The sequence below is a fragment of the Hydra vulgaris genome, chromosome 11 (genome assembly GCF_038396675.1).
Source record: "Hydra vulgaris chromosome 11, alternate assembly HydraT2T_AEP".
Taxonomy (NCBI): domain Eukaryota; kingdom Metazoa; phylum Cnidaria; class Hydrozoa; order Anthoathecata; family Hydridae; genus Hydra; species Hydra vulgaris.
The window spans coordinates 40,997,501-41,023,109 of NC_088930.1; the positions used below are offsets into that span (position 1 = coordinate 40,997,501).

At 27.4% G+C, this 25,609-nt stretch overlaps 1 protein-coding gene across 2 annotated transcripts in view; it reads left to right on the plus strand.

Moving 5' to 3' along the window:
• Positions 1–25,609, plus strand: part of LOC100214210 (bromodomain adjacent to zinc finger domain protein 2B) — an 81,316-nt gene that overhangs the window by 50,267 nt on the left and 5,440 nt on the right. Inside the window, exons 17-27 of one of the 2 annotated variants that reach the window (XM_065811089.1) lie at positions 1,388–1,462; positions 1,555–1,744; positions 2,363–2,434; positions 2,519–2,575; positions 4,695–5,410; positions 5,488–5,573; positions 8,886–9,049; positions 14,477–14,815; positions 24,083–24,172; positions 25,183–25,239; positions 25,332–25,444. In XM_065811089.1, the coding sequence (XP_065667161.1) occupies positions 1,388–1,462; positions 1,555–1,744; positions 2,363–2,434; positions 2,519–2,575; positions 4,695–5,410; positions 5,488–5,573; positions 8,886–9,049; positions 14,477–14,815; positions 24,083–24,172; positions 25,183–25,239; positions 25,332–25,444 (1,959 nt within the window). The remainder of the gene's footprint in view (positions 1–1,387; positions 1,463–1,554; positions 1,745–2,362; positions 2,435–2,518; positions 2,576–4,694; positions 5,411–5,487; positions 5,574–8,885; positions 9,050–14,476; positions 14,816–24,082; positions 24,173–25,182; positions 25,240–25,331; positions 25,445–25,609) is intronic. The other variant, XM_065811090.1, reaches the window with a different exon arrangement.

Consider the following 25,609-nt stretch of genomic DNA (forward strand, 5'->3'; position numbering starts at 1 on the left):
AAAACAAATTCCCATTTCAATTAACAATAGACTTAATCAAAACTCCTCTAATGAAAAGATTTTTAACTCTTCCAAACGCGTGTATGAAGATGCTCTTAAAAAAAGGGGATTTAAAAATTTCTAGCTAAAATTTGAAACAAAAACAGAAACAAAAATTTCAACAAAAAAAAAAATTGCAAAAAAGCGAAATAGAAATAGAAATATAATTTGGTTCAACCCTCCGTACAGCAAAAATGTTTCAACAAACATTGGAAAAGCGTTTTTAAAATTATTTGACAAACATTTCCCTCCCTCTAATAAATTGCACAAATTTTTTCACAGAAACACTATTAAAGTAAGCTATAGCTGTACAAAAAATATTGAAAGAATTATAAAAGGCCATAATTTTGCATTGATTAATAAAAATGAATTTCTCAAAGAATAAAATACTGAAAATTGTAACTGCAAGCAAAAACTTGACTGCCCTATGAATGGCAAATGCTTATCAAAAAATATTATTTACAAATGCATTGTTTCCTTGCAAAACAACCCTGATAAACATTATATTGGCTTAACCGAGGGCAAATGGAAAAAACGTTATGCCAATCACAAACAATCTTTTAAACATAAAAAATACTCAAAAGAGACTATGCTGTCTAAGTATATTTGGCAACTAAAAGAAAAAAATATTAATTTTAAATTTAACTGGTCTATCCTAAAAACTGTGCCTGCCTATAACAACATTTCCAAAAAATGTATACTGTGTTTACAAGAAAAATTTGAAATTATTACTCATTTAGATCAAGAAAATTTACTGAATAAAAAATCATAATTAATTTCTAAATGCAGACATGAAAACAAGTTCCTTTTAAAAAATTATAAAAACAAATGACCAGTCCAAATTTATCCTAATTCTAAAGAATTCTTTTCATGATTTTTTAATTATCTAATGTAGTTGATGGAACTTCCTGGTTGCAAAATACTACAGTTATTACATAATTAATTATAACAATTCCCAACTTCCTGTGAAATAATTTTTCTATAATTTGAAATTTTTTTTATGTTTTGACATTTTTCCTGACGAACCTACTGATGGTGAAACACAGTGTTGAAGTAATCAAAAATAAGATAAGTGTTTTTGACTAATTTATTATTGCTCTGTTCTTTTAGAATATTGAGCACTCTGTTTGTAGAATACACTAAAATAATATATATATATATATATATATATATATATATATATATATATATATATATATATATATATATATATATATATATATATATATATATATATATATATATCTGTGTGTGTGTGATTGTGTATGTATGTATATGATAAATAAGCAAGATTTTATTTCTGTATTTTAGATTTACTGTATTAGTATTTAGGTTTTAAATTTTTTAGAGAAATAGAAAAAAGTTTGGAAAATACAGCAGATTTAAGAAGAGACAAATGGATTCTGGAAGGGGAAATGCGCAAGTAAGTATGAAAAGTACACTTTCTTTTGTGACTAGTTAATCTTTTTTTTTAAATTAATGATCTAGCAAGTTTTTTAATCTAACTATGTTTAGATACAAAGCAGACTTAATGAAGATGAAACCTAAGGATAATAAAAATAATTTTGAAAAGAAAGTAACAGAATCATGCAGTGATACTAAAAATGAAGAAGATTATAAAGATTCTGAAGATGAAAAGGAAAGTGATACTGAGTTTCCTGAAAATAATTTAGGAGATGAATACAATGATTCAACAGAAGCAGATGTATGTAAACCTGATGTCTTAGTGTTTTTAGTTTGGTTTCATTTTTACATTTAAATATTCAAAAGTAAATAATAAAGTTTTTAATAAAGTCAGTTTTTTATATCAGTTTAGATTTCTTTTAATAGAGTTTTATAGAGATTTTGATAGAAGTTTCATGCAAAAAGTACTCTACTAAATCATATTTGTTATTGCTAGACAAACTCAAATATAAAGTTGTTTTTAACTTTAAAGATTTTTCATATACTTTTGTTTATATTGATTTTTCTTTCTTAATCAAAGTTTTAAAAAGTTAAAAAAGTTTTTGTTTTAACTTGCATTTAATGGGAGTTTATAAAAAATCCACAATTTTTTAATGATCGTTTATATTTCGTTCAAAATTATTCGGAAAAAACTTAAGTAGCAGTTAGTCACCCTCATTAAATTTAGCTTTATTTCAAATCTCTACTATGTTGAGTTGTTAAGTTAACTGGAAATATTAGAAGCCTCTAATAATTTTTTTGTGAATCTTTTACTTATTCAACGTTACTTTTATTATTATTTTTTTAGCTTTAATTTGCATCTTGTTTTGCTCTCTTAGGTGGGCTAGTGCAGAAGTTTAGACTTTTTTTCTTTTGTTAGAGTGTCGAGTTTTTTTTGGTAGATTGTTTTTCATTAACCATGGAAAAATGTGAAAGAGAAAAGATAGAAGAGGTGAACTACAGTCTAGTTAGTTTGTAAAAAAGATGCTAAAATTAATGGTTAAAATAATTGACTGTGTTGTGTTTTTCTTTCAAGACTAGCAATTTATCTACTGTAGAAGATATAGAAAAAAAAGTCAAGCAAGTAGAGCAGGTAAGTTAACAGCAAATTATTTGTTATAAGGACTCTGAGACTATGGGCTAAAAAAATTTTTTAACCTCAAACTGTTAGAGGTGGGCATTAGGTTGGCAAAAAAAACAACATCTTTAGGGGTTAAAACATATGTTTTAACCCCTTTAGGGGTTACTTTACAAACACTTTAAGGTCGGTTCAAACTGTAACCAACATTTGTTTAATAAAGTTTGTTTAATAAATGTTACATTTAACATTTGGGGAAAAAATGACTATTTGTTTCATTTTGTGACCAAATGTAAGTAAGAGGATCCTGAAACAACCATTGCTAAAATATGTTTTATTTATAACCAAAGTAAAATTAATGGTTTCATACTTTTCGCTTTGATTTGATGTGTTCTGCAACTTGTTCTTATTGCTCTAATTGTTCTGCAACTTTAATATCATGAGCTGAATTCTACTGTCCTGTTTGTTTGAAAAGGCAATTAGTATTCACTTCCAAAATTTCAAAATAACTAATGAGGCTCAAAAATAGTGATATAAACTCCAGCTTTAAATCACTATATATTCTTGGTCTCTGGTAACCAGGAACTCTAAAAGTATTGAGTGACTTATGATATGCAATAATAGAACTGATTTATTTTTAGCCCATAGTCTCAGAGTCTATTAAACCTAAAAACTCCAGGTGCAAAATTTAATTGTTTCTCAACCAAAAAGTCCTAATTTTTTCTTAAAAGTCCATAAACCTATTTACACTTTTGGAGCTCCTGGATACCAAAAACCATGAAGAATAATCATTTTTTTTTAATGATTATTCTTCATGGTTTTTAAATCTGGCGTCTTTTTTGAGACTCTGCTTCCCTAATATTGTTGTATATATAAGTAATCTTTTTAAAACTGGCTTACCAAGTAAAAGATTTCTGATATTAGATTCAAAAGTAATTGGTTAGCTACCTTTTCAATAGGTAGATTGGCTGAACAGGTCAAAGTTTCTAATTTTTTGATTAGGAAAGCAAAGAAATTCTTCAATTAAAATTTTTTTAGAGGAATTAAATACCCAAATGTTCTGAGAAACAAAATTCTATTACTAAGACATAAAAATTTTATGCCCAAGTTTTTACAAAATTAAATTGCCGCATAATTGATGAATAACAAGGCTTACATAAAATGTAACTTTAGTCAACTGCCTGGTGAAAAGTATTTTACTTCAATTTTTTTGTGGTAATGTAAGTAACAAGTATATTACAAACTTGTGGACTAATATGGCAAGAAATTGTTTTCAAGGTAAGCATTTTGTTGTTGCAGAAAAAAAGACATAAGCTTTTGTGAGGTCATCAGCTTTAACATCAGAGATTTAAATTTATATTCTAGAAACTTGTATTCAAGTTTTCAAAAGCAACTTTTGCCACTCATTTGAACGGATGATAAACTTTGTTTGTTTTGGCGTGATACCACTTTAAAGTTTCCTTAGCTTCGTGCCACTAGACTAAGGAAACTTTAGAGTGGTTTAAATTGAGAAACACTTAGTTTTATACCAAAAAAACTTAATCCACTAAATAGCCCACAATTCCAGACCATTGGGCAATATTGGGCAAAACATATTTGCATAAAACAGGCAAGACTATTAATTCAGTACAAGACTTGCTGAAAGCATGGTCAACCATATCACCATTACCAGTAATGTGCAATTATTTTTTAGAAGCTAAGAAAAATTTTCAAAGTGCTAAAGGTATTTTTATACCCTTTAATTTCTTTACTTAAAAAATTTGTAAAAAAAAACAGTTATTTTCCTTTTTCACTTTTTTCAACCTCACATGCTGAATGTGTATTCAAATTGCCATTTTTGTATGTAAAATGCAAGAAGTGTAACACTTTTTAACAAGGCCTGTTTATATATCAGCTCTTGGCATTAGAAAAAATAAGGTAAGCAATAAATTGCCAACCTTGAACAGTTTTGGTCAGCATCAGATCAGTCCAAAAATTGAAGGGATTGAATTACTCTTTTTTTCTGTTGTTTTTTAAATTTTTATTTATTTTCTTAAATTTAATACTTAAATATATACTAACAATTTAAAAGTTGTTTTATTTAAAATTATTTTAGTTCATGAATCTTTTTTATCAAATCTATATTTACTTTTAGAAACATTTTGAATGTCGTAACAAGTTATTACGGGCATCCCATAATATTAGAGGCATACATTTAGGTCAAGATAGATACAAGCGTCGTTATTTTGTTTTACCAAATGCTGGTGGTGTTTATGTGGAAGGTTTAGAAAGTGGATATTTTGATGAAAGTTTAACAAAATGTATAATAAAAGAAGATAGTACAGATGCTAAGCCCTTAAACCTTTTTTCTTTTAAAACTGAAAATATTTTAGGCAATTCTTCTGATTCACAACAAGCAGCTTCAATATCATCAAGGAACCAGCCAGATGTTGTAAAATCAGAACGTCTTGACAATTTTGTTTGGTTTTCCATTGCCAAAAAAAGAACTTGCAGTGATGGAATAAAATCTGTTGTCAGTAAAAACTTTAATAATGCAAAAACCATAATAGCTCCTTCTGTTGTACAATTGGGCCAGGATAAAAAATTTCTTGAATCTATATATGGAAATAATGGTACCCCCAATTCATTTTTACCTGAATCTCAATCATCACAGTGTGTTTCAAAATTATTACTTGATTTACCTAAAAGTATAGACATAAATAATATTATAGAAAATAAAAAAAAAGTAACAGAACTTTTAGAAATTCAGAATGTTGTTACTCAAGAGATTCCCACAGAAATGAAAAATGGTTGGTGGAGAATTACTGATCCTAATCTTTTGTACCAAATAACTTCTGCTGCTCATCCAAGGTAATCAAAATTTAAATTTTTGATTTTTTTTTAAAAATACCTCATTTTGATAATTAGTGAATCAAATTATTTATTAGAGGAATGAGGGAGAGACTGCTTCAAAAAAATGTTTCACGTTATGCAGATTATATTGCTCAATCTTGTAGAAACAGCAACCCATTTTGTAAGTGTAAATTTTTTAATTAGTTTGGAACACTATTAAAACTGCATTTTACTAGATTTTTAAGTCAGATATATATTTTAAAACTTTTTTATACTTTTTTTTTATTAGTGTTAATTAGGGCTTGCTAACTATGATATTGAAATCATGCTTGATTTTTATTATTTGTGTGTGTGTGTGTGTGTGTGTGTATATATATATATATATATATATATATATATATATATATATATATATATATATATATATATATATATATATATATATAAATATATATATATATATGATTTCAGTGTAGACATCATGTATAAGAGTGTATGTTATATTAATAAGAAAACATCAAACAATACGAGTTCTCTTAATACAAAAAATAATTTATTTTGAGAAATTTTCACTGGGTTATGGATACCAGCATCATCAGCTCGTAAAATATATATTTTGAAAGCATTTTCTTCGTGATGTTGCAGAAAAGATTCTGCCAATACAACCATGAATGAAAGACCAATAGGACCGGAATTCTCCAATTCATGGATCTCGTTGTTCCACAAAAAATAGCAACGATGTAAACAAAGCTCTATAAGTGTTTTTGTTTCTGATATAGTAAACTTGGTAGAAAATCTGTTGATGATGTTTCCTACAGATTCTCTACCAAGCTTACTATATCAGAAACAAAAACACTTATAGAGCTTTGTTTACATCGTTGCTATTTTTTGTGGAACAACGAGATCCATGAATTGGAGAATTCCGGTCCTATTGGTCTTTCATTCATGGTTGTATTGGCAGAATCTTTTCTGCAACATCACGAAGAAAATGCTTTCAAACTTGCAAAGACATTAAATCCTCCTTTCGACTTAAAATCCTATCTAAGATACGTCGATGATAGCCATGCTAGATTTTCAAACATCCAAGAAGCAGAGAAATTCAAAATAATCTTAAATAAACAACACCCTGCAATACAATACACAATTGAGACAGAAAACCATAACAAAACTCTGAATTTCCTAGATATAACAATAATAAATAACAGCAAAGGTAAGTATGAGTTTAAAGTCTACAGAAAAGAAGCCATCACAAATATTCAAATAAAACCGCACTTGAATCACGACCCCAAAATTTTATGCGCAATATTCAAAGGTTATGTTCACAGGGCATACTCCATATGCAGTGTTACACATTTAAAAAATGAGATAAACTTTCTTATTCAAGTTTTTAATGAAAATGGGTACACCGAAAGCCAACTAAAAAGTATTGTAAATCATATTAGGAAAAAACGCTACATAAAGAACAATAGAATTCAATCCGAGAACAATGCTTTCCCAACAGTATCATTACCGTGGATACCTTCACTATCACCAAAGTTAAGGAAAATATTTAGAAAAGTTGGCTATAGAGTAGTTTTTAAATCAAATCCTAATTTAAGAACAATATTAACTTGTAAAAACAAATCTAGATTGCCCCTAAATAGCCAGCCTGGTACATATTTAGTTGAATGCAATTGCTCAAAAAAATATGTAGGAGAAACAACACCAAACAGTTTGTAGGAGAAACAACACCAAAAAAGTTTAAATGATGGCAAACATCATCAGTCAGCAATTGCAACACATAGCAAGTTTTGCTCTGAAAAAATAAATTGGGAGAAAATTAAAACTCTTAAAATCGAAACAAAAAAATTCGACCGTAAAGTACGAGAAGCACTCGAAATACAGAGGCACCAATGTTTCCCATCGAATGGCGGAATAAATCTCGATAATGGGCAATTTGTTAAAACTAAATTTTGGACTCCATTTTTTATATTCTTGCGTAACGAAAAAAGAAGCCATTCAACTGCTGACGTCAGTTAAAAAAAAATTTTATTAAACTATTTTTTAACGTTCAAAAAGTTTTGTAATATTTTACGAGCTGATGATGCTGGTATCCATAACCCAGTGAAAATTTCTCAAAATAAATTATTATTTGTATTAAGAGAATTCGTATTGTTTGATGTTTTCTTATTAATATAACATACACTCTTATACACGATGTCTACACTGAAATCATATATATATATATATATATATATATATATATATATATATATATATATATATATATATATATATATATATATATATATATATATATATATATATATATATATATATATATATATATATATATATAGAGATAGATAGATAGATATATAAACTTTTTTTACTTTTTTTATTAGTGTTAATTAGGGCTTGCTATCTATGATCTTGAAATCATGCTTGATTTTTTTTATGTAAAAGTTTATAGAAAATATATATGTTCGTGTATAGAAAAGAAACATTGTTTTAGTTATATGTTTTATTTATGTTACATAAATATTTGTTTTTATTTTACAATTAAGAAAAAGTTTTTTTTTTTTTAAGTTTTTCAAATTAGTATAAAGTATTTGGGACAAATCATTCAAAGATATGCAGAAATAGGTGAAGTTGGAGGATAAAAAAAAGGAAAGTTTATAAAATGTGGAAAAATTCTAGGAATGAAATAAGACAGGCTCTTACCTAACTGGAGGACTTGATTTTTTTTTTTTTTTGCTTGATGATTTTTTTACTCAATTAACTTAATAATATTTGCACTTGAAAACTAGATTTTTATTGTGCCTTAGTTATCTTACTTTTGCAGAAAATATGTATTTGGCATTTTATAAAGTTATATTATGCATGAGCACAGCTTATGTAATTTTTATTATATAATTACAATAAATTATGTATAGTTTTAAATACATAATTATTATAAATTATATACATTTTTAATTATATAATTATAGTAAATTATATTTTTATTTTTAGATATAAAAAATTGTACTTTTAATTATATGATTGTAATAAGTCATATATAGTTTTATTTATTTATATATTACTAATAAATTTAAAATATTTAGATATTTATTATATATTTAAACTAATAAATTTAAAAGAAACTAAATTATTTTTAACTAATAAAAAAAAAAAAGTCCTAATAAAGGGATTTAAATTTTTTTTACATTTGTTTTACATTTATCTGTTTGTTAATATTTATTTACTGTCTGTAATTAAAAAAATTTATTAAATTCTAAGAATTGCTGTTTATTTGTTTCTGTGACTTGATGATTGCATTCAAGGTTTATTAATCAACAGAGCTATCCAGTTAGGTAGGGTGAGAGAGGCAATTATTTTCCCTAACCTTTATAATACCTAAATTATAAGGGGGAGGGGAAAAAAGCAGCGCTACAAGCATCTTATACATCCATTCCATTCATTCATTATTTTTTAATGATTTATTATTTAATATAAACATTTTTCATTGACTTAGTTTCACTTGTATTTCCTGAAGATGAAAAAGAATCATGTAAAACTCCTACAACGAATGTCATGAACTCTTGGTTTCCACAATTAGTATATGCAAGTGATAAAGCTGTTTTGATTGAAGTAGAAGAATTGGAGGAGAAAGTTTTTTCTGCAAGTTTACAAGCAAAGGTTTTTATATTAAATTTATTTTCATGTACTTAAAAAGACAGAGAAAAATTAGTTTGGTTAAGTAATATGATTGTTAAAACAACCATAAAACACTTGCAGCTACTTTAACACTTAATTTAACAGGCTATGTTTACTTTCTGTTACTATACTAAGTTATTTTTTAATTAAAAAAATGCCACAAGGTAATTCTTTGTAGAATTAAAATAACGAGTACAATCATATTTATAATAGAAGGTCAATCATAGATGGTTGCTTTTTTTTGTTTTTATATATATACAAGTCTTGGCAGGAATATATAAGTGCTCAAGCAATGAATTGCTTGTCTTAAACAGATATGGTGGCGATGCAGGCGATAAGCATTTATACAGGCTTTTTTTAATATTTTAAATAAAAAAGATCATGGATAAATTAACGTTGATTACATTTTAGTAATGGTTTTTTAAGTTTTACGCTGTAGTATTTTGTATCATATCATAAATACATCATAAAAACAATCATCAGCAATGGTTGTTTTTCTGATATTTATTTAAGCATCTTAAAGTTTTCTAGAAAAATTGTTAAAAAGAACGTTACATTTGACCAAATTATATTAAAATATTTTAATAGAATTTAAAATTTTATTACAATATTTATTAAAAAAATATTAGATTGCTTTTTTATTGAAACTCTTTATTATTTTAAAAATATCGTTTTGTATCACGTTTCTTCTTATTCTCATATATAAAAGTTCCTTCATTACTCATCTATAGTGAAACATTTTTTTGTAATTTTAAAAGTTTAAAACTTGTACTGAAATAACTTCAAAAATCAGTAAAAGTCAGGCAAAATGTCAAGTTGGCAACTGTAATAATGTTTGTACGATTGTTAATTATGGAATAACGAATTTGATGAATCATTTAAAATTGAAACATGGCATGGATATATCTCTTAAAAAAAAAAAATACATTAGAATCAACAGAAGGTCCAAGTAGTCAAAAAATTCAACGTCCAATAACAAGTTTTACAGTTCAAGAGTCTTGAGAGTTGTTAATATCAAAATGTGCAGCCAAAGATGAATTTTCAATTAATCAAATAATAAATTCTGATGCTACTAAATCATATTTGTCATCACGCGGTCATCAAATGCCTAAATTAAGATCAACAGTTTGGGAAGACATTAAAAAATACTATGCAGAAGTAATGATTTAATGAATTTGTGTTAAAAATTCAAGAGTCTAAAGTCATGGGAAAGAAATTTAGTACAATAATTGATAAGTGGACTGGACATTCAAGAGATATTTAAATATCAAAATTCACAACAACACTGAATCTAAGCAATTGGCATTAACTTTTGTTGGATCAGGTAGTTGTAATGCTGAAAAATTGAAAACAATTGTCAGAAAAAAACTCCAGGACATCAAACTTGACATTTCAGAAGATATTGTCTCAACTATAAACAATGGAGCTTCCATAATGAAAAAATATGCCACCTTGATGCCATTTGAAAGTCAACTTTGTTACAATCATGGAATAAATTTAGCTATTGTTGACTGTTTATATCAAAAAGATTGTGAAGAGATGGATGAATATAATGATAATGTTGAACTTCATGATGAAGATAAAGATTTTGATGAAAAACTAGATTTTGATGAACAAGAAAGCTCATTTCCAATGGAAAAATCCTACTTTGATGTTATATCAGTTGTTCGAGGATATGTGAGAAAATTTCGAAAATCTCCATTAAAAATTGCTCGCTTTAAAGAAAATGTCCAAGAAACAACAGGAAAAGAGTTAACTCTATTAATTGACTGCAAGACAAGATGGAATAGTGTACTTCCTATGTTGCAGAGATTTTATGAACTGAAAGAAATTGTAAAATCTACAATAATTGAATTTGAAGGTTCATATGATGACAGCATTGAAACTAAAGTTAAAGACATAATAGATTGTTTGATTCCTGTTGAAGAAGTTATTAAAAAGTTAAGCTCTAAATGCTGCAATTTGATGGTGGCAGAAGGATCATTTATATATTTATTCAACACACTCAACGCACAGGAAAGTGATGTTTTGCAAAAAATGCTCGAAAATTTAAAAATTCAAATTGGTTCACGAAGTAATGTCGATTTAATATCAACATTGATTTTTCTTCACACTGGTGATTATCCAAAGGAAAATGATTATTTTAAATATTTGTCAAAATTAACTAATAGAAAAGAAATTAAGGAACTCAATACAAGACTATTTGCAAAATCATTGTTGGAGGAAAATGATGATGAAAATGATTCAAATCAACATCCAAGCTTGATGACACTATCAACCACTTTGTAAACCATCAGAAAACAGTCAAAACTTCAATTGAAAATGAAATTAAGGAAATTAACTACGATGCCTTATTAACTGTGCAAGCAACATCAACAGACGTTGAAAGAGTCTTTTCTGTAGCTAGAAACTTCAAGACTAAACTTCGTAATAGAATGAAAGAAAAAAAATTGAATATGCTTGTATTTTTAAAATATCACATCTTAAATAAAAGCTAAAATTTGAATTGAAATCAATTGATTTTTTTCATACATTTTACTATTTGGTATTTGTACAAACATTTGGGGGGTCACTATTTGGGGTATTTGGTATTTGTGCAAATATTGAAAACCCAAATATTTGGCATCCCTAGTCAATTCTCAAATGAGCTATCATCTCCATTACAGTATACCAAATCTCATTCTTGCTTGGCTTCTTATTCAACAAGTTGCACCCTTTTACTGTATCTGTCCCTATTTATTAAATACTGGCATAAATATATGGCCAGAATTTAATAAATAGTATATGTAAGTATAAAATTATAATATATAAAGAATTAGAAGTTTATTTCTAGCCCCAGCTATTAAAATTATAAGATTTAGATCTGCTAAATCTTATAATTTTTCTGGGGCCAAGGCCAAATTTGCAAAAAGTCTTATTTTTAGCCAGGGCCGGGACCTCGGTAACTTACTACTAGAGATATGCCAAAACCAGTATGTGCCGGGTCCCCTATTCCGGGTAACCGGTAGTAAAAACTGGATCCAAGACCAGGTTCCTGGCACCAAGTCCATTAAAAAAAGTAAAAATTAAAAAAATTTAAACAAATAAAAATAATTTAGACTACGTTTTTTTGGTGTATTTTAATTTCTTTTATGATTTTTTGTTTGTGACAAATGAAAAACATTATCAGGGTTCAAAATAATTAAAAAAGAGGCAATCAAATACTTTTTTCGACAATAATTGATTAAAAACTTCATTTGAACAGAATTTAGATTTTTAAAATGGCTAAAAAATAATTAAAATCCCCTAAACCCCCTAAAATTATGCAATATTTCTTTGTTTTTAGCAGCCGTCGCACACTGGTAGATTGCTCGCCTCAGAAACAAGAGGGAGCGCATCACCTCTCATTTCTGAGGGTGCACGCTCCTCCCCCTACTTTTTTTGTGTGGACCTTCTTTCTTTTTTAAAAAAGATTGACAATTTTTATAAAAAATCAAAGCATTCTTTTCGAAATGAGGTAGTGTGCCCCCACTTTAAAAACCGTGTCATCGGCTCTGCGAAAACCATTAATTTCTTGTCCAGCCTCATGGGAAAAAACTTCACGGGAAAAAATTCAGTTGAAAATCATCTATGTTGGTCTATGTTAAAAGTTCGCTGGTTTAAAAGTTTATTTATTGTAAACAATCATTTAGCAAAAACCTTATTTAAAAACAACCTACGCAAAGTATTAAACTTTCATTTATTTTTCGGAATTAAAATTGCGAAAAATGTATCTTTCTCTTGCGTTCTAAGCAATAAAAAGAAGCTTAAGCGTTAATTACTAGTTTTTTTTATTTCTTTTTCTTTTTATTTCTTTCGTATTCTCATATTTTGTTTTACTTTACGGTTTTTATATCTGTATCTATTTTGCAATATTATCTGCTATCAACATTTTTCAATATATTATAAAAAAAATATACCCGAAAACGTAATTTAAGTGAGACACGTCTAGATTTAGTACATAGGAATTATCAACTTCTGAAACTATTAAGAAGTTTATTGGTTGAAGCATTATTTTTTATCTGGGTAATAATATTTCTACACAGTTTAAAGTAACACTAAAACAAAATTTGTTTTATTTTTTTTATTATTTATTAGTTACAGCATTTTAAGGTCTATTAAAAATATTTTTAAAGATACCCGGTGCCGGGTATCAACAAAATGGCTGATTCCAGGTACCCAGTAAAACCGCCGAAATACTGGGTCCGAACCAGATACCCTGCACATCTCTACTTACTACTTCAGTGTCATATCTTATTGTCTGAGCAAAGAGTTATAGGCATTTTCTTTTTTTTTAGCAAGTACAAGTCAAAGTAGTGTAATCATTATATTTTATCACAAGAATATTTTAAACAAGTATTAGGTACATGGATAGGCCACCTCAGTCAATGTATTGTAATCTAATTTAGTTTTATGGGATGAAATAAGTAGAAATGGCTGGCAAATCCTAATTAAAAATAACTGGAAATACTTACAATAGTCTTGTAATGAAATTTTATTAATTGATTGCAAGTATGCTGGGCCGCTGTTTTGAAGGCTACTTGGAATCTAAAGTTGGGAAGAAATATACACAATATTTGGTTTTTATTTTTTAAGTGTTTTAATTGTGTACCCTGTTTTTCTTGTAAAATAAATCTTGTATTTAAAAGTATTAACAAATTAAATTATTTTTAATAATCAGTTTTACTTATATTAAAAGGTGATCAAAAGCTTTTGATCGGTACTGTGTGTGTGTGTTTCAGTATGACATCAGACCAGATATCAAAGTAGCCATTTATATATATATATAAATTCATATTTATATATATATATATATAAATGCCTACTATAATATATATATATATATATATATATATATATATATATATATATATATATATATATATATATATATATATATATATGTTATATATATATATATATATATATATATATATATATATATATGTTATATATATATATATATATATATATATATATATATATATATGTTATATATATATATATATATATATATATATATATATATATATATATATGTTATATATATATATATATATATATATATATATATATATATATATATATATATGTATGTATATATAATCAGTTAACTAATATATGTACTTAAACCCTCACACATATAGAATAGCGTCAGTTTATCTCTATATATGTGTGTGTCAGTTGTTATCACTGTACACTTAGATATAATATAAATTAGTATCCTCATAAATTTTGCACATTTTTAAAGTCAAAAAATACTGATATTTTTATCGCTTGTTTTAAAATATTTGAGTACTGATTTTCTGGATATCTATTAAAAAACTTAAATAACTTTTTTTTCCGGGGTTGATATTTAAAACTCAAAATAAATTAGTTTTTTTTTTGTAGGGTTGGCATTTATCTCAAAAGATTTCATCATCGCTTCAATTTTCTACTGATGAAAAATCCTTTAAAAATGAAAATATTTTAAAAATTGCAAGTTCACATTTACTTTCACTTGAAGCTGGTATAGAGCGTCGTTATTTAAAGCATCCTTTCCGCTTAGAAAAGGTTCCTAATAAAAATGAAGAAGAGGAAAGTTTGATTAGTTCAAACTGCCAGCCAACAACCCCGGCTCTTAAATTATGGAGAGATGCTGTAACTGAAGCTCGATCGTGTTCACAGCTGTCTATGTGTTTATCAATGCTGAATGCATGTATTGCTTGGGAAAAGTCAATTATGAAAGTGGTAATAAGTAAATAGTTTTATAATAAAATAATTTTTAATTAACAATGTCATAAAGCAAATTTTAAATTGCATTTGGATCTATTTTAAAAAGAATACTTGTTTTTTTAAATATAGTACTTTTTTTAATTTTATTTATATATATATATATATATATATATATATATATATATATATATATATATATATATATATATATATATATATATATATATATATATATATATATAATATTTATGTGTGTGTGAAGGAAAGTAAAAGTTACTAATATTATCAGTATTAAAGTTATGAGTGATTTTTGTGTTTTATTAAACAAAATCAACTTATATTTTACATTTATCCAGACACTTTTTTGGAAGAAGAAAAATGCTAAATAATGAAAAAAATTTTCTTTTTTTTTACCTTAATAAATGTCTTTTCATACATAGATAACATTTCACAAATAGTTTAGTATTGGTTGGATCATTTAAAAATGCTGAACAGTAAAATGTCTCACATTTTATGGAAGGCTCGAAGGAGAGTGGCATTTAAAAGTAATGTATGGGGCAATTTTGTGGAGAAGATAATTTTTTAAATCCTTATTTTGATGTAGCAGAAATCAATTTGGTAATATGGAGAGAAACTTGAAGGATTGAAGGATTACATTGCAAAGATTCAGATTGATGTTAGAAACAAGTTTTAAATATGTTTAAATATTGTAAAGAAATAAAAGTATGTAAATTCAAAAAAAAAGGTTTCAGCTATGAGGAAGCATTAGGTAATGAAAAATAAAAAGATGGAGGCGCAAATAAACTGTTTATTTTTGGCTAAGCTGAAAATGTGACTGAATTTCATTAAAATCTTGAGAAATTTCTCACTGTTTTAAAACTATATGGTTTACAATACTTTTATGCTATTGATTTGAAATTGGCCCAATATATTTTTTGATATTGAAAGTATAGCATCAACACATCCCTGCCCTTGGTGTTTTTTAAACTCACGTTGAGCTCAGAGTACTGGAAAATATCTATTAATCAGCTAATGCTTACAATCCAGTTGTAAATTCTTAAAAAAAAATCTGAGCTTTCATCTTATTTTGTGTTAATTCTGTTTCACTAGTAATTCTGCTTAATGATGCAAAGGCTATTGAAATCTTTTTCACTAAAAAATCAGAATGGGAACTAAAAGCAATTATCTTTTTCACTAAACAATCAGGATGTGAATATCATCAAGGTTATTAAAATTTTTTCAAAGAAACTTTATCTACTTAATGGCAACACAATTAGAATTTTCAATAATTTTAAAAAATAGTTGTGAACCATGGATACCACTTTATCACCAGTGGTTTTCTAAAGCCAGGTTTTAAGTTTTTTATAGACTAAACTGCATGGTGGTCAATTTAAATGTTGTAAATGTTCAAAACTGCCGATAATATTCATGTTAAAAGATAATATTCATGTTAAAAGAACTTTATAAAATCATTAAACTGAAAAAAGATGAACTTATCAGTTCTGTAAATAATTTCTTTAAATGTTTAAAATCTGTTAGTTTCACGTTTTGGGTCTAGCTTGTTACCTGAATATGAATCAACCATTAATTTGTAAAGTAAAGGATTGGGTTTTTGGACTGAACAGGCCACTGAATTCATTATAATTTTAAACAGCTATGGCAGAGTGTATTATAGTTTTCAAAAGCTTTAAATATTGTTTGCAAAGTTTTTCAACCTTCTTTATAATTTTTTTATTTTGACATTATTAAATGGTATTATAGTATTAACGTAAAGGTTGGACCACATCATCATACAAGTTTTTACAAAAGATAATTCTACAAATAGCTGCATCAAATATTGTTCTTTTTACTAAAAAAAACTTTTTTTTAATGAAAGTATATATGTCTAAGTAATATAGCATTTTATTTTTAATCTGAATTTGAAATTTAAACAAAATACACAAAACTTACATTTCATCTGTTATTTTTTTATTGTTAATTATTTACAAATAATTTGGTAAATTTTCAAATTATTTGTAAGTAAATAATCCCTTTTTTTTTTGTAAACAAACAATTTGAATTTTATACAAGCATGTAAAATTTTTGAATCAAAATCAGGCTTGTGCAAAAAGTTTTAGGAAGTTTGCAAATATACCTATATATCTTTGTTATAATTAAAGGAATAAAAAAAAGGATTTATTCATCTGATACTTGAAGATTTTTGTTTTACAACATAATAAATTTATTGATAATAATGATTCATAATCAGTCTAATAATCTTTAATCTTTCTTTTTTGTTTCTATTAATGTACATTGATAACATTACATACATATAACATAGTTTCTCTTTATGTAAAAAAGATATTAGCTTTGTCAAAAGATTACTTAGACTACATATATTATTTAAAAACTTTGCATTTTAATTAAATTTATGCATTTTAATGCATAAATTTTTGTTTTGTGGTATTACTCCTTTGAAGAATATGTCTGCTTTATGATTAAAGTTACTTGCATGTTTGCATATACAAAATAAAAAAATGTATGTTAAACTAGCAACTAGACCCATACCCTCCTCATACCCTCCCTGTAAAACTCGGAACTGCAATAAATGATATGTCATATGAGTAAATGATAACTGCTTTATTACTGATTTTTTGATCAATTCATGCATTTAATAATAATTTAAGAAATCCAGTCTTTATAGTATTTCACTCAAAAGTAATGCGTAATTCAGAGTAAGGTTCAGTATGCTATCTTTTAACAAAATCTTGGCCTATATGCTTATAAAAAGCATTATCATTGTATGCTTTTTTATAACTATATAATGATAAAAACAAATGTAATAATTCTTTATTATTATTATTATTATTATTAATATTATTATTAATTATTATTATTATTTTTCAATTATTAGTACACATTATTTATTATTATTATTTATTATTATTGTTAATACTATTATCAATCTGATAACATTCTGATCAAATATAACAAATTAAAATATCTGATCAAACATAACAAATTAAAATATCTAGTACGTTGTGTCATTTATGTTCGTATTAATAATAAACAATGCAAAATAATTACTTGATAAATTCTATATATTCATTTTGTTTTGAAGTAAAAAATTGATGAAGAGATTATCATCCATTAAACATAAGAAAAATGACAAGACACCAAAAAAATAAATTTAAATACTTTAAAATATTAAAGTGAACAAGTAAAGTATGTTTGGTTGGATATCGTTTCAAAGACTTAAAAACAAGCTCTCTAACCACTACTAAAAATGTTTTAAAATTTTTTAGGTTAGAGAATATTATATTGTCTAACCTAAAAAATTAGGTTAGACAATATAATATTGTCTAACTTAAATTATTATTTTCATTAGGTTTTTGAAATTTTGTTTACAGTTTTAGTTTAACTTTTATCTGGCATTTAAAGGCATCACTTGCAAGTTATTGATTGTACTTATGAAGAGTTTATGGAGGCATTGCACACTCAAAGCAAGATTTTAAAATCTAAGTTAGCTGCAATACTATGAAATCAGAAAAATCTTCTTTATCTGGCTTGCCACCATCACATTTAAGAATTGATCCTGGGAGCATTTTACTACACTTTGTTTACAAAAGAAAAAAATGCTAATGGTGAAATAGATTTTAAAGATTTTCAGTAGGAATGATTTTGCTCAGAAAAGGTTCCACTCAAAATGCTAAATAATAAGTCCTTAAATTTTGAAAATTTTTCTAAGAATACACACTCAAAGTTGTGTGTTCTTAGAAACTCTTAGAGAATTAGTACTTTATCTCTTAGGCTGACCAGAACCTAAAATATGGAAAACTTGTGGATCAAATCATCATGCTAGAAAGATTTCACATTTATTGCATGCACCAAAGTTGTTTATCTTTAAAGATAGTTTGCTTAATTCTGATGCAAAATTAAAAATCTTTTTGACTTTCACTTCAGTTCTGTATAATAAAATTTGGCTAGAAGCAACAAAAGGCTCTAATGCACCAATGATATCAGTTGTACAAAGATCTAGGAGCTCTTGGACAGATCCTAAACTTATCTAATTCAGCTCAGAAAAATCTAGAAGGTCTTACCAGGCACTGTGGTATCTAACTCAGAATTTGTTTAATAAAATTTCTGCAAAAGAAAAGGCTAATATTGTGTTAAAGTTGATGGATACAGACAAACCACTGTAAGTTCTATAAAATCTATTCTATCATCCATTCAAAACAGCTCAGAGTTTTAGTTGTATAATTGGAAACAATCTTAGTTGCTCTTTTATCATTTAAAAGATAACACACCCTGTAAATATCCATGGCTAACATCACCCAAAAGGACCGAACAAATCCTTTTAGATGGGCATTATATAGACCTAGTGTGAACATTTAGAGCTGTTTTTGAAATCTTTTAACTACGTCCGAGCCATTTTTTTCATTTTTAAGTTATATAGTGAAAATAACCAAAATCCAAGATTTTCCAAAAAAATAAACAGCTCAAAATCATAAATTACAGTGATTTTTTTAAGTTGTAGGTATATAGAGATCATAATAAAACAATTTTAAGTCATTTCAAACATCCCAGAAATTCAAATAATTATTGGAAATTAAAAAAAATGAATTTCATTTGAATTTAGTTACTTTGTAATGACTAAGCATCACCAATGGTTTTATGTACATGTACGCATGCACACACGCACGCATGCACTAACTTTTCAAATTAAAAAGGGTTAAATCCTTCCCTGTCATCCCCCTTCCATTGGCATGAAGTACACAATAAGATTATGTACACAAAAAAATTGTGTACACATAAAGATTATCATGAAATTTATGAAATAAAAAACATTCATAATTATTTTTCCTTGTTGAATGAAGATCATTTTTTAAAATGAAGACATAAAGCATCAAAAATGCCAAATAAAGCAAAAACACATGAAGAATGCAGAAAGTCTGTTTGTTTTCTTTGCATGAGGAAAGGAGACCGAGAGTTAAATGACTTTATCATTGGAAGAATTCACAAATTGTTGAAAACAGACATTGACTTTGCAGATGAAAGAGTCCCACAGGCTATTTGCAATGCTTGCCGAACTCTCTTGCAAAAAAGAGATGCTGGGGACATGAGTGTTTCACTTCCTGCAATCTACAACTTCTCTGCAATCATTGTCAAGCCTTTGACACGAACATCTGATCCATGTGACTGCCTCATTTGCCAAATAGCAAAACTCAAGCTCAACCAGAAACATCCCTTGGCACCAAAAGAACAGAACAGAAACCTTGACCAAGGTGAATCTTCTAAGCCTGGCCCTTCACCAAAGTCCCGCTTACAATCATCAGAGAAAAGATGCGCACAATGTTTGTCCATTCTTGCAAGAGGTTTCAGACATTCATGCACAATCGGAACAAGACACCAAAACTTGCAAGCATTGGTCCAGTCAGATCCTGTTGGTGCTGAGCAAATTGCATCTGCCATCATCAGCTCAAAGGATGCATCTCCTGGAGGAACTGTCCGGCTGAGTCAAGCAAGAGGAGGGCAGTTATTTCCATTAACACCAGGTAATAATAAACTTCTGTGGGAATCACTTATACTCATAACTATTGTTGTTGTAATCATTCACAAGTAACAAAAAGTTGTTAAATTTATTTCATTTGCTTTTTAGGCCCAGCATCTGCACGCAAATCAACCAGTTCAACACTTACAATGCAAAGCTTGTTAAATGTTCAGTTGAACACGGGACTATCCAACACGGGAATGCGACAACTTGCCTCAACACTTAACAAAGCAACAGAAACTCGACTAGTTGAGCCATTTTTCCAGCAAAAGTTTGCTGCTGTAGGAAAATCGTTGAATGATTTCTTTCAACTATCAGTTGTCAACATTTCAGCAGAAAAAGGAAAAGCTGAAGAGAAGAGAACAATCATTCACTGCAAAAATCTTGAGGACTTAACCAACAAGGTGTTGTTGTCAAAGGAATACGGCTCCAATCATTTTGTCAAGCTTGGCATTGATGGAGGAGGATCATTCTTGAAATTGAGCTTAGCAGTTATCAAGGTAACTGATGAAGATGATGAAACAAGAAGTCCTCAACAAAAAAGTCTTCGCTTGCTGACAAGCTCATCTGCCCGAGACACTGGTGTCAAACGGCAGCTCATAGTTGCCATCACTGAAAATGTTTCTGAAACATATGAGAACGTCAAATTGATGATGAACGTCATTCAATTAAATGATGTTTCTTTCTGCATTTCGTGCGATCTCAAGATGGCCAACATCATTTGCGGAATTCAATCCCATTCAAGCAAACACCCTTGTTGCTGGTGCAACATTGATTCTGACAATCTCTCAGAATGTGGAACATCCAGAAGTTTCGGATCAATCAAGGAGAGATTTGAAGCCTATGTTGCAGCTGGATCGGATACAAAATCAGCAAAAGATTTTGACAATATAATCCATCCACCACTGATTAAAATGGATGACTCAACACTCATTTTGGATGTGATTCCACCAATTGAACTCCATCTTCTTCTTGGAATTGTCAATCATCTTTTCAAGAATCTTTCTGAGTTATGGCCTGGTGCCAAAGAATGGCCAACTTTGCTGCACATTCAGCTCCAGCCATACCATGGCGGACACTTTGCTGGCAATGAATGTCATAAGCTTTTGCAAAACCTTGAGCTTGTGCCTATCAAGCATTTGGTTTCATTGAAACTCTAAGACATTTCAAAGAAGTTGTCACTTCATGCTTTGGAACAACTCTGCAGGAAAATTATAAAGAAACGATTCAGAAGTTTAAAACTTCTTTCCTATTCTTGCCAATATTGGTGACACCTAAGGTCCATGCTGTTTTCTACCATGTTTCTGAATTTGTAGAAAAACATCAAACCTCCCTCGGAATCTTCAGCGAACAAGCAACCGAAGCAATGCATTCAAGGTTCAAGGTTCACTGAGACCGGTACAAGCGCATCCCAACTCATCCAGAATATGGAAAACAACTCTTTAATTGTGTTGTTGACTATAACAGCAAGCATCTGTAACAAACAACACCTACAAACTCAACTTTTTCAGAAATATATGTTTTGGACTAAAAAAAATTAGAAATTGTAAATTTTAGAATTTTTTGAGAAATTTAAAAACTGTTTTTGGATTATGCATTTTGTGAAGAAAGCTTTTAATTCTAGTCTCAAATTTGCAATATGTAAGAATCTGTCTATTTTTTATCATAAATATTGTCCAGACCAAGCAAGTTGTGAAAATATACTTTATGGAATTTTACACTTTGTGGTTATTTTACCATAGAACGTTAAAATGAGAAAAATGGCTCTGACAAACTTTTGGATGTTTGAAATGACTTAAAATTATTTTATTATGATCTCTATATACCTACAACTTAAAAAAATCACTGTAACTTATGATTTTGAGCTGTTTATTTTTTTGGAAAATCTTGGATTTTGGTTATTTTCACTATATAACTTAAAAATGAAAAAAATGGCTCGGACGTAGTTAAAAGATTTCAAAAACAGCTCTAAATGTTCACACTAGGTCTATATAATGCCCATCTAAAAGGATTTGTTCGGTCCTTTCGGGTGATGTTAGCCATGGATATTTACAGGGTGTGATAATGGTAAATAGATCAAACTTCTTTCTTCAGAATGGGAGAAAGATGAAAACTATTTGAAGATGAAGTTTTAGATTAAAACAGCCAAAGTTATAAATAATGAAACTAAGCAAGGAATCAAGTTATGTTTGGGTTATCTTCATCTTATGTTTGGGTTATCATCACAAAATATTTGACTAATTTTAGGATAGATTAATACAAAAATGAAATTATAGAAGTGGTTGAAAATGGTAGAAAACTTGTTTATGATTTAAATAAGAAACAATTTTCTCTCTGACTTGGTTTAACTCAAATAATGACTTTTTTCCATGTCATGAAACACTGCACTGGCTGGCAACTAGATTAATTATAATAATTGATTTTAAAGTTAAAACTTTTTCTTGACAATCAAAAATTTTAAACAATTGATATTTCTTTTTAAACTAAATGTTTCCCAGTCCCTTTTTCACTTCCTTATGTCAGCTTTTTTTTAGTGATATTTTAGCATAAAAGGATGGTTCTTTAAAGCAAATTAGACATTATTTTAAAGCAAATTAGACATTACTTAGAGCCATCGTAGAATACCTTTTTAATTAGGCATTACTCAGAGCCATCCTAGAACACTTTTTTTTAGTAATAGTTTTGATATGTTAAAGAACAATTTTTAATGTAGCCATGTGTAATTTTTAAGTTTTGTTCAACCTAATATATGTGTTTCATTTTTAACTAATCTACTATTGAAGATAGGTAACTTCCAGAAATGTATGTTTATACTAATGCAAATAATGTTTAACAAGAAATCATGGCAATCAGAGTCCAGGAACAATGCTAAATTGAAATTTGAAGTGTTTTTTTAGGCTTTAAACTTTTACTTTAAGTTTTAAGTTTTAAGTTTAAAAACTTTTTCCTCTAACTCTAAAGAAAAAAAAAAAGTATTTTTTACTATTATTGCTCTGTTCTATTAGAATAGTTCTTTTAGATTTTTTTTTAAAAGTACACTAATGTATTTAACTTGCCCAAACCTTGAAGGTTTTCAGTTAATTTAGTATAACATTGTATATGCACCTTTTTAAGGTTAAGAGTTACTGTTATGAAGGATTTTTTTTTTACCCTTAACTTTATAACTTGGAAACACATATCTTGACACGGATGGCTGCTTTACTGAGAAACAAGTTAAGTACAGTATTACCGTAGTAAATTTCATTTTTGTCTTTCCCTTAAAAACTAAAAGTTTTGTGAGAATACATTTCGTGCACCAATACACCAATCAATTTGTTGTCTCATTAGATCAGTCTGTTTATTAGTCCTTAACATCATGTAGTAAAAATTTTTAAAGTAATCAAAATGTACTACAGTTTATTGGTGAAGCATTCTGAAACCATATTAGAAGCACAATTTTTTTTTTTTTTTTTCAAGTACATTTTTCTCATTCTTTTAAGATATATTGTTTATACATATCAAACAAATTTGTATTCAACAAATACAGATGTCTCTGGGTTTGTTCTATAAAAAAATTCTATAGAACTTATTTCTCTGTGTGGCAGCTTTGCTTATAAAGATATATTTACAGGGATGTAGAGTTTAGAATAAGAGGAAAATACAGTTATCTCCATTATGTAGCCCTCTGATATTAAGGCAAGTGAATTTAAAAAAAAATATACCAGTTTGTTGCTTTTCAGGTTTTTTCACCAACATTTTTTTTTCTTTTTTAGTTTTGTATTTTATGTCGTAAAAGTGATAATGAAGATCGGTTGTTACTATGTGATGCTTGTGATCGTGGTTGCCATATGTACTGTTGCAAGGTAACTTATCTTATAATTTATTTGTAATACTGGCATTTTTTGTTTGTAATATGCTTTAATGTAATTATTTTGAAATGCAGTCTCAATAACTTTTTAGTTATCTTTCTTATATTATAAAAAATTGCAAAAATTCACATAAGGTATATACACACACACACACACACACACACACACACACACACACACACACACACACACACACACACACCTCACATCATTTGAACAAAATTATAGTTTTTAGTTAATAATGCTAAAATTTTTACTTGCATATTTTATATGTACATTGTAAATAAAATTTTAAAAGCAAATAAAATTCTATAAACAGTGTTTAGAAATTTGAGTAACAATTTATACTTTGCTGTGTCATAGAAAATAATGTTGATTTAAAGGTTGTAATGTTTGTAACCATTTAAATATTTTTATATCATTTAAAACTTTTTTTTGATTCCATTATGAAACAGTCAAAGGGATGCAATTATTAGCTTAATTGTAACATAGCATCTCAAAATTCACATGACAACTCAAAAGTTACAGTTTAACTTGTATTTGTAACACTTTAATTGTATTTGTAAGATTTTTATTGACTGTAATTGAATTTGTTAACAAAATGATAAAAATTAATTATGTATGTTTCAAAATATTAAAATTAATTTAATAAAAACCATAATGATTTTGCAGAACATAAATACATCCCTGGTTTATTTGTTCTATATATATTACTTTGTACTACATTATGAATTTTAAAAAACTAACAAAAGGTATGAAGCTAAGGATTTCAATAACGAAGTTTTGAAAAGAATCAGCCATAAAAAGTGTTTGCTGGATAATCTATTTTCTTTTGTGTGTGTGTTTCAATGTTTATGTCATTTGTTGTTTGTTTGTTTTTCTTTAATTTTTTTTTCTTTTCCTCTCTTGAATAGAAAAATGGAAGCTGTAAACAAACTAAATTAAAATGAAAAATTCTAAAAGTATTATTTTTAATTTTTAAAATTAGTTTTACTTTATTTTAGCCAAAGTTAGAATTAATTCCAGAAGGAGATTGGTTTTGTCCTGAATGTATATTAATGGTGTGTGTTTATGTATATTAATTGTAAAATTATTTAATTTAATTTTTTGTTTCCTAATATCTTAAATTAAATGTTAAAATCTCAAATTTTAGGCATCTGGAAGTGATCAATGTTACTCCTGTGGAACTAAAACTGGGAAAAGAATAAAATGTGCATTCTGTCCAAGATATTATCACTTGCAATGTTTAGAGCCACCCCTTAACAAGTAATATATATATATATATATATATATATATATATATATATATATATATATATATATATATATATATATATATATATATATATATATATATATATATTTATGTATGTATATATATATAAATACAGGCAAATAATGTTTTAAAAAATCAAATAGCAAATAGTAACT